Below are 10,615 nucleotides of genomic sequence, written 5' to 3' on the forward strand. Positions count from 1 at the left end.
TTATAAAAATATAAAATGTATTATTTATAATAAAACTTACAAAAAAGAGAGCATTCGGGTTTCAGACAAAATTTGTGTAAGGAGTGTTTTGACTCATGGTGGTTTTTAAAAAGTGAAGTATGTTATAACAGGAAAAGGTGTGGGCATTCATATGGTGTAAAGATGGAGAAAATAAAATGTCAGTAAAACTGAGTTGCTCTTTAGAAAGTTTAAAGTTTGTCATAGTAAATTTTCTTAAGGAAAGCTTATTTTGGTTAGTGCTATTTAGCCCCTCTCAACAGTGAATGAAAAATAGTATGCTAACCTCCATTTGTGATTGTTTAAAGTTTTTTCATTTCTTTATATTGGCTTTACAATCTGAAATGAAATAATTTTATAATGTTTTGGTTTCCATCCCAATATAGACTGTGGGGTGACCATGGACAAGAAGCGTTAGAATCTGCACATGTTTGTGTGATAAATGCAACAGCAACAGGAACCGAAATACTCAAAAACTTGGTGCTACCAGGTACATAGATATCTCTTCTGTATTTTCTTTGTAATGTATCTGATAACTTCATAACGCCTAGTTATTCATAGCAATTTTTTCCCCCTCCAAGGTGTTGGTTCATTTACAATTGTCGATGGGAATCGGGTCTCTGGAGAAGATGTTGGAAATAAGTAGGTTTGTTACTGATTTCTGTTACAAATTGGGAAGTAACAGGGTTTCATAAGTAGTTCCATATCAATACTTGTTAAGAAATCCTATAAAATTATTTTAAAAGCCTCTGTATGTTTCTCCAAGTCTTTTGTGGTTTTGGATGTTAGTCATATATACAGCATGCATGATCATTTTGATATTAGCTGCTAAATTTGACATTGATTTTTTTAGTTGCTGGTCTTGTACTTTAGAGGTCTATATGCTTCACACGTCGAGTTTATGAAGACAATGGTCTACTCAATATAAAAATTTTAAAATAACTTGTTCGCTGTAATCTTGAGATATGACTGTGCAAGATTTGCTTGTGTTTCAGCGTGGCTAAATATGTTTTCTGTAATTTTTGTGATGAAGATAACTTACTTTTCATTAATTTATCATTGTGAAACTGTGACTGACAGCCATTTATTGGTTTGTTGTGTTTGAGAGTCACCAACGTATTCTGCACTGCAAAATGTAGCTTTAATGTTATTTTTCTTCAAAATAAAAATTCACATGTAACTCTTTTTCTTGCCTCCTTTTCAGCTTCTTTCTACAAAAAAGTCATATTGGTCAGGTAAGGAGATAATAAATGTCACTTTAGGTGTATTGAAAGCATGGAAATATTGAGTAAATACTCAAATGTAGTATTATGAGTGATGCTAAAAACATATGCATAAGTTAAAGTCTATTTATTCTTTGACAAAATTCCTCATACTTACTTTTTAGTTGCTCATAAGTGAGAAGATAAGCTCAATTGTGGCAAGATTGAATAAAAAAAAAAAGAAAAGGATATGGTTAAGAAAATCTTTGGAAGGATCAGGTGGAAGAGAAAAAAAAGGAGAAGGGGTAAAGCTAAGAGGAGAGGGGTGAATGGGGGGGGGGGATCACAAAAACAGGAGAGTACAAGAGGCATAGGTAACTCCCGGAAATTCTCCAATAAAACTGGTAATTAATAAACAGCTGTCACATAATTTTTGCTTTTAAAATGATACTACTAAAAATGGTTTCGGACAAGTGCCTGCTGTTACAGGATTTATTTTTTCTTCAGATAAGCAAGGCTTGGAATAAGAAACCCTAGCTTATGATAAAGTTTTGTTGTGGGTTTTATTTTGGGGAGGGGGGTGGTGGTGGTGGGGGTTTATTTGTTTTGGTTTGGTATTTTTAACATGTAGCATATGTAGTGCTGATATACTATATAAATTACATTTGAAGTGGTTAAACATTGTTCTGATTGTTCTGAAACAGAATCGTGCCCAGAGCGCCACTGAGCTCTTGCAGGAATTGAATAATGATGTTTCTGGAAACTTTGTCGAAGAGGTTTGTTTTCCTAAATTAGTTGTACATTTCTTATTATTCAATGTGATAAAAGTATGAAATAATAGCTATGTGTTGTCATTGTAATGTTGCAGTTTAAGTAGCTTCATGATAAAACAGCATTTGAGAAAGAAGATCTTCGGTTATTTGCAAAAGGTCAATTTATGTATTTTAAACATTATTTTGTAACTTCATCATTTTATAACTTTCACTTAACACTTTATATTCAGTGTTGAACAGACTTGCTGTGTATTCAGAAATTTTCAGTGTTTCCTGACGTACTATTTTTTTTGTATTATTTAGAGTCCAGAGAAACTTCTAGACAATGACCCTTCCTTTTTTAATCGGTTTAACTTAGTGGTTGCAACACAACTACCAGAAAGGTAAAGAATCACCTGAAGTTGTTTCCTTGATTTCGTTTAGTTGTAAAAGCAGGTTTCAACTGAGGGCATATTCTTGCAGGAAAACTTACGCAAAACAGAACTCTGTCATTGTGAAGGAAAGTTACAGTAAATGATGGCATTTTTCTACAGACCTTTTTATATGTTAATAAATAGTTTAAAATCTTTTTCAGATCCATGCCTGACTCCTAGGTGTTGTCTCTAGGTGTATTTGTTTGTGTCAAGTACTCTTTTGTAGTGAAAGTTGTTTCTGGTCCAAAATTGCTGTAAGAAGTATTCTTCTTATGTAAAACCTAACAGATAGTAGGATCTGTGATACCTTTAAGATTTTTGCAAATGTATTTTATTATTTTTACAACTCTTTCAAATTTACCCATGTACATAATGGTATTTCCCATATAAACTCTGTCAAGACCAGAAGTTCTTTATTTTTTTCCCTTTTTTTAATTTTTAACCTCTTCCTACTGAGAGGCCTCTTGCACTCTGCCTTCCAATAAAAGGTGCAGATGAAAAATGACGACTCTCAAAACCTGGGGAGAAGAGCATGCTTATGTTTCAGTAGACAGGCTGCCTCCACAGAGACAAGAGGTTGCTGGATAGATGAATAATTAAATCTTGCTTTTGTAAGGAAGTGACGGCTATTCATACTTCATATATTTGCTCCCTCCCCCGACTTACAGAGAAGCTAGAGATACTGTCTCTTACAGAAATAAGAGCCAACTTGCCTCTCTGTAGTGGTGATTCCTTTGTGAATGAAGAGTATTTCTTATGTGCTGTTCAAAAACCTCTGACAGGAACTGCCTCTACTGGAAGTTATGTTTGTGCAACACACAGATCGAATAATTTTTTTCTTTCTTTCACAACTCATTGAAGTTTTTGTTTGATATTTAGAGCATTTGGGAGGATGGAGTGAAATATAAGTAAGCTAATAGATAAACGTATTTCTGACCTGATGTAAATTCACATATAAAATTAATCACCTTTATATATGCTTAGAATCATGATAATACTAGAGTCTTCTCAGAAAACTTCTCTTGCACAAGTAACTTGTGTAAGAGTTAACTTTAGTTAACTGTTGTCCTCTTGTACATCTGAAAGAAAAAAAGCAAATGTTTTTCCTTACAGTACTTTGCTGCGCTTGGCTGAACTTCTCTGGAATTCTAATGTTCCTCTGCTGGTCTGCAGGACTTATGGACTGGTTGGTTATATGAGAGTCATTATTAAAGAACATACAGGTTAGAGGATTTTCTCAGATAAAGACTTTTCTAAAAGGTTTAAAGCTTCAATATGTAATGTCACTTGGATTTTTCTTTTATTTTTATTTTTTTCATCTTGTGGTATATTTAGTATTTGTTAAGTCTTATGTAGTTTGCAGTTCATCACCAGGAGCATTCTTTGAGGAATGCATAGAAATTATGAATTGCAACAAATAGTAAAATTGGAGATTATCCTGATATTAAAGTTACCTTACACAAAATACTTATTTTGAGAATCAAGCAGTTAAACACGTGACCTGCTGTAATTGATGGATGGCTCTGTTTTGAAGGTCATGTAACACTGTGAAATGCATTGTGTATTTTTTTTTTCCACAGTTGTTGAATCTCATCCTGACAATACGTTAGAAGATCTGAGACTGGACAAGCCATTTCCAGAACTGAGGGAACACATTCAGTCTTATGACTTGGATCATATGGACAAAAAGGTTGGTATGTGGTTTGCACTATGTTCTCTAAGACGGATGCAGACATAGAACAGGGATTCTATGAAAATTACTCTTGGCAGATGACTTTTTTTGGTGCTAAGTCTCATCTGAACAGAAGCAACTGTAGAATCAGTCATGAGGTGCTATTTTTGGCCTCTGCCCCAAGTGTTACAGTCTGTATTTAAATCTTAAGCAAGTGAGAGTCTTGGGAAGTAAGGAATATTCTTGGAGAATTTGATCTTTTGTTAGATTGGTTCCCTGTCACCCCTCCTTTTTTTTTTAGTTTTTTTTTTTTTAATTTTTATGATTACCTACTGCCACAGAGCTTTGCAGTCTGGATATTTGAGCATAGCATAAGTTCCACTCCAGAAAAATATTGGAGAACTTGTCTCAGACACCCTTTTTTAAAGTAAAGAAATAATAGTTTAATAATAATTTGTTTTATAGTAGTTAGAGAATGTTATTTCTGACTCAAAATCTGGAATGTGTCCTGTGTCTTTGGAATAGTGGAAGGGATGTTAGGAGTTTACTTTTAAAATAGTTTTTTTATTTGTTTCCTGTTTTTTATCTTTTTCTCACCTTGACTAAGATTTCTCTGCTGTTCAATTACAGGACCATAGCCATACTCCATGGATTGTGATTGTAGCCAAGTATCTAACCAAATGGTTCAACGAGGTATATTGCAAATCTGCATAAGTCATCAGTCTATTATTATTACTTTAGATGCCTCTTCTAACTAGGTTGTTATTTTGGTAATGTGTAACAGTTAAAGAAAATAAAGGTGGAATCATAACAAAAAAAATTACTAATTGAAATACAAGTGAGTGTATGTGAACAATGACAGACTTCTAGAGTTCAGCAGTCTGAACACAATGAGGTTAGTAGTAGGTATTTTTAAAGACAAAATCTTTTTGTGTTTTTAAATTTAGAAAAGTGAGCAGTTGCCTAAGAGTTACAGAGAAAAAGAAGCCTTCAGACAACTGATTCGACAAGGTAATATATGTCCTAGGAGTCACTTATTCATACTGGCAGAAATATATAAGGCAGGATCTGAAAAATAATCAGAAGTTCTCTCAGGGTTAATTTATGAAAAATCTGCTGGCATATACAGTATGATTCTTCTGCTGAATGATGGTTTTATACAGGTGGATCTTAAGATCCTAGACTTGCTTCTAAATGCAGTTTGGCAGTGTTTCATACTGTTTGCTGTTTAAGATCAAGAGTATGTTTTGATTTGGGTGGGAGGAAAGGCCTTAAGAGAAGATCCTGTAGAAAATGTTCATGTTTAACAGGGAAAATGTGATAAAGAGGAAGGCAAGTGGCTTTTGACACTGGAATTGTTATTGATTAACAGCAAGTATTTGTTAGTCAGTTGACGCATCAAACACTTGGTAATCATTGCATCTCTAAATGATGAGTTGAGAGATTATGTAGCTACTGAATACACTGTAAACAGTATGTGAACAGACTTCATTTTTGCAGATGTTTCAATCTAATACTTTTTGCAGGTGCTAAAATTAATGAGGCATTTTTAAGATCTAGAAATACATTGCCTTAAATAATTGTAGAATAAAAACAGTAACTGAATTTTTGGTGTTTCCTCACTTAAAGCTGGCCTATGTGCAAATTGCGGAGTGGTTCTGTCATCCTTATCATCAGGTTGGGCTAGGGAGCTGATCGGATCTGTAGTAATTACCTTTCGTTAAATTAGTTTTTTAGTGGAGTCCATTTTTTTGTCTGGCTTGCTGTGTGGGTTCATAAGTGTTTGCCAAATTTGAGAAAAACAACAAAACATGACTGGGGATGGGAAGGAGAGTTTAATTGCCTTTTCACCACCATCTACATTAATTTAGTGATTATGAAACTTTATTACCTCTTTCTCACACAAATAAACTGGTATTTTTGTGATAAGTAACTTGTATTTAACATCACATCACAGGAAAATTAATCATAGGCAGAATGTGTATGTAGTTAGTTTTACCAATACATCCTACTGGTAATTCATTTTTTTGCTGATTAGCTCTTATGCCACAAATACATCCAAAGTCAGTCTGCTCTGTTGGTGAGACCTAAATGCTGAGATGTAATTCAGGGAATTGTGTATTTTTTTTATTTTTTTTTTTTCAATAAGGTATCTTAAAGAATGAAAATGGGACCCCAGAAGATGAGGAAAACTTTGAAGAAGCTATAAAAAATGTGAACACAGCATTAAATACTACAGAGGTAGGATAAACATTTATATGATAAATTTGAAGATATTTCAGCTGCCTCAATTTTCAGAACATATTTTGCACTTTTAGGACAGGAATTCCATTTGCAACATTTATATTTAGGTAAAATGAGATTAATACAATTTTTAAAATTGAAACCATGTGCAGGAAAATAGACCTAGACTAGATGACACTGTAGCTTATGGAAATTGTTTTATTTGCTTGCTCATGCAAGGAGCTACGTTTCTTTCCTGAAGACTTGCATTCAGGTATAGAGTGAGTCAGTAACCACAGTTTATTAATAGTGTATTCCTGTCTTAGACTTTTACAGTTTAGTCTTGTTAAGTGCTTGGTACAATTATAAAGAATTAGCGGTCACTGATGTGGAGGTGGTGCTATATTGAGGCCGGTTGCTATAGTATTTATTCTGTATAGAAATGAAGGGCTGCAAGGGACATCTGACTCAGCAAATTAAGTACCTTCCTGTTGAAGAAACATGTTATGAGATTGCTTTCATAATCTGATCAAGCTTAAAAACATTAAAAGTGAAGTTTTCATTGCTTTTAAATAATCCTGAAGTAGTAGCTCATGGTTTAGAATTGAGCTCTAATTTCCTTAATCTCTCATCCATGGTAAATTGCAAAAGCTACATGGGGTAGAAGCACATTCTGTGATTCTTTCTAGGTTACATTCCATTTTTATTTGAACTGTGCTGATCCTTGCTTGGACAGTCATGTTAAGTCTCCCAAAAAAGCAGCAGGTAAAACTTAGTGCTCTCATCCAAGCCACTATAGGCCGTGTCCCAAGACAATCATAATTTATTTCAGTTTATGTGCCAGACTGAACTGCAGCAGTTGAGGAGTCAAAACACTTTCACTTTTGCAACCCCTCTTCACTTCCCACCCTTTTTGCTGCTCTGCCTCTAGCAGGTAGGAAGGGCAGCTGGGACTGGTAGTACCTTTTGATGATGTTGCTACTGGTGTTTTAAAATCTTCCATGTAGAAGATGGAAATGAGGTGAGATTTTGTTTGTAATGTTCATCTTGATCAGAAGCGTGCGCCTTGTTCTTAGGCAGTGCTGCCATTTGAAATATGTCTGAGAAGCACTGACTCTGAGATTCAGAGGAGACTTTGGTATGAAACTCCAAGGTCACTTCAAGTTGGCTCACCTATGTAATGAGTGTTGAGGTAATTCAAGAAACAAAAGTCAAGTAAATACAATCCCAATTTTTTTTTTAATAGATTCCAAGGTGCATTGAAGAGATTTTTAATGATGATTGCTGCATAAAACTCACAGAACAGGTAATGAGTAATTAAGGGCAAGACTTAAATGTAGAAAAAACATCATAAATAACATCGGTGTACATGGCTGTCTCTCGTGCATTTGCAGTCACCCTCCTTCTGGATTTTGGCTCGAGCTGTAAAGGAATTTGTGGCAAATGAGGGGCAAGGAAGCCTGCCTGTCCGCGGCACTATTCCTGATATGATAGCAGACTCCAATAAATTTATCAAATTGCAAAATGTGTAAGTATACAATTTTTTCTTTAATAGTTACTAATGATAGTAAATGGTGATGACTTCAGACCTCACAAAGTGCATGAATTCCTATGTTAAAAAAAAAAAAGTGTGTATGTGGGACTGGGGTGAGGAGGGCTGTGGCAAGCACAGCAGCCTGGGACTATCTGCTCCCTGTAGACATGCTCTCTGCTGTTTGGAATTGGCCTGAGCCTTCAGTACATCCCAGTTCCCTAAGGTTGGGTAGTAAGTGATTGCTTTTCTTAGCTTCAGATCTAGTAAAGACCTTCCTATAGACAGTAGATCCCATAGCCCAGCTACTGCTGTCCAAAGCAAAATGTTGATTAAACACAGCCTTTGGTTTTTCTCCTCAATGTGTATGTCAGCCTGGTTACAAAAATTCTAGTTTCCTAGATATATTTAATTCTAAATACTTAATTCTAATTAATGCCTTTAGAAGGGGTTGCTTGGTAGATAAGGGCAAACCTTATCTCAGTTTGTGAAGGAGCATTAACTGCACATTCTAAACAGCATTGGGGTGGGTCAAGATTTTAGGAAGACTATCTTCTTTAGCATCTTTAAGATCCTAAAGATTTAAGATTTTTGGGAAAGCCATGTATCCTCAATGTGAACTTACTGTTCCTCTGCATCCCAGACATGATGGAAATTGTTGGGCCAAGAAGACTTTCTTACAGTGTTACTACATTGTCTTTGCAGTTGATTGCTGCTTCCTCCTTTTTTTTGTCTTTAAAATGAAGCAGTATCTTGCAGAAGATTTTGTTAAATTTGTCTGTGCAATCGTACTGTTGAATTGTTCAAATAGGAAATTATTTTTTCCAATAGATTTTGACTGTTTCTCCTTAAATTCTGAAACACAGCCTCTACAAGAAAAAGGATTGTGTGTCTTAATTGTATTTACTAGTCAAAATGAAATCTGCAGTTTTAGAGATGCATTCCTCAGAACTGTGTCAAATAGCATTAAAAAGATGAATGTGACTATATAAATCTGTTACATGTCTAAAATAATTGATTGCTGTTGCTTCATGGAAGTTACTCTCTATAATGACAGGAAGGCCAAGAACTTGTGTCGTTATTTTGCTAAATGAAACCATGATTGCTTGATTTTGAACAGACACCCTAATTTGTAAATCTGAATTCTATAAGCATCAGTCCCAAATTTACAAATAATTATGTATTTCAGTTCTCAATTCCAATAAGCATTACAGGATTTCAATTTGCAGATAAAACAATTACAGTTCCTTAAAATGAGCTCTTAAATTGAATTTTGTTAAGTACTGTGTGTTGAGATGTTTGCATTGTCATAGTTCTTGACAGAACTAAAATGCTATGGCTACAAATACTAAAATACAGAAATTAATAAAATATTAGAAGCCCAATGAAGGACATAGCTGTTGTTCTGAAACTACTTAATATTCTTCCTCTGACTGTAGTAATTCATTTGAATTTTAACCAGTTTCTAGAAAACCATTATGCATGTAGTTTTTAAGCCACGCGTTTAGTGAGCAGCTGCAGCCATGCCAGACAGTTACACAGAGAGGTAATAAGTGCATTCATGACTTGAGGTAGCTCACTTCGATTTGTGTGGCTTGTATTTTATGTTCTAAAACAAAAAGAAATGGTCTTCACTGTGAAGTTGATGGCTTTATGCTGTAATTATTAAGACTTCTTTATTATTAACAGATACCGTGAAAAAGCGAAGAAGGATATTGCTGCTGTGGGTAACCATGCTGCTAAATTGTTGCAATCCCTAGGCAAGGTAATTACAAATGTATGGCTGTTCTGACAGGGTACAAATACTCTTTTTTTTTTTTTCCCCTGACGTTCTGTGCAGAAATAAGTCAGAGGAGACAGATATGAAAAGAGAAGGCTTAATTACTTAAGCCTTTTAAAGAGAATGAGGTAAGTTCTAATGAAATTTAGTATCTGTGGTCTGTTTTATTTATCACTTTTGGTTTGGTCATATAAAAGGAAAAGGCCTACAGGGATATATTATTTACAATTTAAGAATTTTTTTTTTTACAAGAACAACTAGTTATTTTGCAATGAATATGTCAGTATCTCTGAAAATATAAATTCTCTGGTCTTTGTATGTACTGGAATGAGTATATTCTCTCTTATAGGCACCCGAGTCTATTTCAGAGAGAGAATTAAAATTACTTTGTGAGTATGCTTGGATTCTGTTACTGTGTTTATGCAAATGATCAAATAGTCAAAAACTTGTGAATGATGATGTAGTTATTAATCAGTAACTTGACATCTGAATTTTTCAAATAAGTGATTAGCAGTTGCATCCGTCGTCCTAAGTGGAAGTAACAGATGTTCAGCATCTCTCAATAGTGAGTCTATAAAGGTCGGTTTCAAAGATTGAATTTTTTTTAGGTCCAAATGACAGGTAGCAGATGTCCTCTACTTTCTGTGATCAATACCTAATCACTCCTGCCCATTCTGTGACACTGACTTCAGAGTGTAGGCTCTGTAACATTCTGGTAGTCTGAAAAGGTAAAACAGTGATGCTGTGAGTAGTACTGTTGATGGCATTCTAGGTTATATCTCTTCTACATATGTGTACGTGTCCACACAGCAGCCTGGCTATGTCTCCTTGCAATTGGAAAAATTTCCTGTGAGCACATAGCCCAGCGCATGCTGCCCTGTGTTGGTACATCGTTTGCTGGGAGTTTTGAGGACCTCACGGTTCCTCATTTTTGAATGCTAGGGAGTAGCTGCACATGGGGTTGTTTCACAGCAATGATACTGGAGAAGAACCTTTTCCTGCT

The 10,615-nt window shown here is 34.9% G+C and overlaps 1 protein-coding gene across 1 annotated transcript in view; it reads left to right on the forward strand.

Moving 5' to 3' along the window:
* The first annotated feature begins 460 nt into the window (after window positions 1–460).
* Window positions 461–10,615, forward strand: part of NAE1 (NEDD8 activating enzyme E1 subunit 1) — a 13,682-nt gene continuing 3,527 nt past the window's right edge. The window contains exons 1-14 of the mRNA XM_009710226.1: window positions 461–508; window positions 600–664; window positions 1,223–1,253; window positions 1,925–1,996; window positions 2,297–2,376; window positions 3,520–3,629; window positions 3,987–4,096; window positions 4,709–4,771; window positions 5,026–5,089; window positions 6,228–6,319; window positions 7,548–7,607; window positions 7,696–7,829; window positions 9,522–9,597; window positions 9,962–10,001. Coding sequence (XP_009708528.1) covers window positions 461–508; window positions 600–664; window positions 1,223–1,253; window positions 1,925–1,996; window positions 2,297–2,376; window positions 3,520–3,629; window positions 3,987–4,096; window positions 4,709–4,771; window positions 5,026–5,089; window positions 6,228–6,319; window positions 7,548–7,607; window positions 7,696–7,829; window positions 9,522–9,597; window positions 9,962–10,001 — 1,045 coding nt within the window. The remainder of the gene's footprint in view (window positions 509–599; window positions 665–1,222; window positions 1,254–1,924; window positions 1,997–2,296; window positions 2,377–3,519; window positions 3,630–3,986; window positions 4,097–4,708; window positions 4,772–5,025; window positions 5,090–6,227; window positions 6,320–7,547; window positions 7,608–7,695; window positions 7,830–9,521; window positions 9,598–9,961; window positions 10,002–10,615) is intronic.

This window comes from Cariama cristata, unplaced genomic scaffold, assembly GCF_000690535.1.
Source record: "Cariama cristata isolate BGI_N322 unplaced genomic scaffold, ASM69053v1 scaffold7591, whole genome shotgun sequence".
Taxonomy (NCBI): Eukaryota; Metazoa; Chordata; class Aves; order Cariamiformes; family Cariamidae; genus Cariama; species Cariama cristata.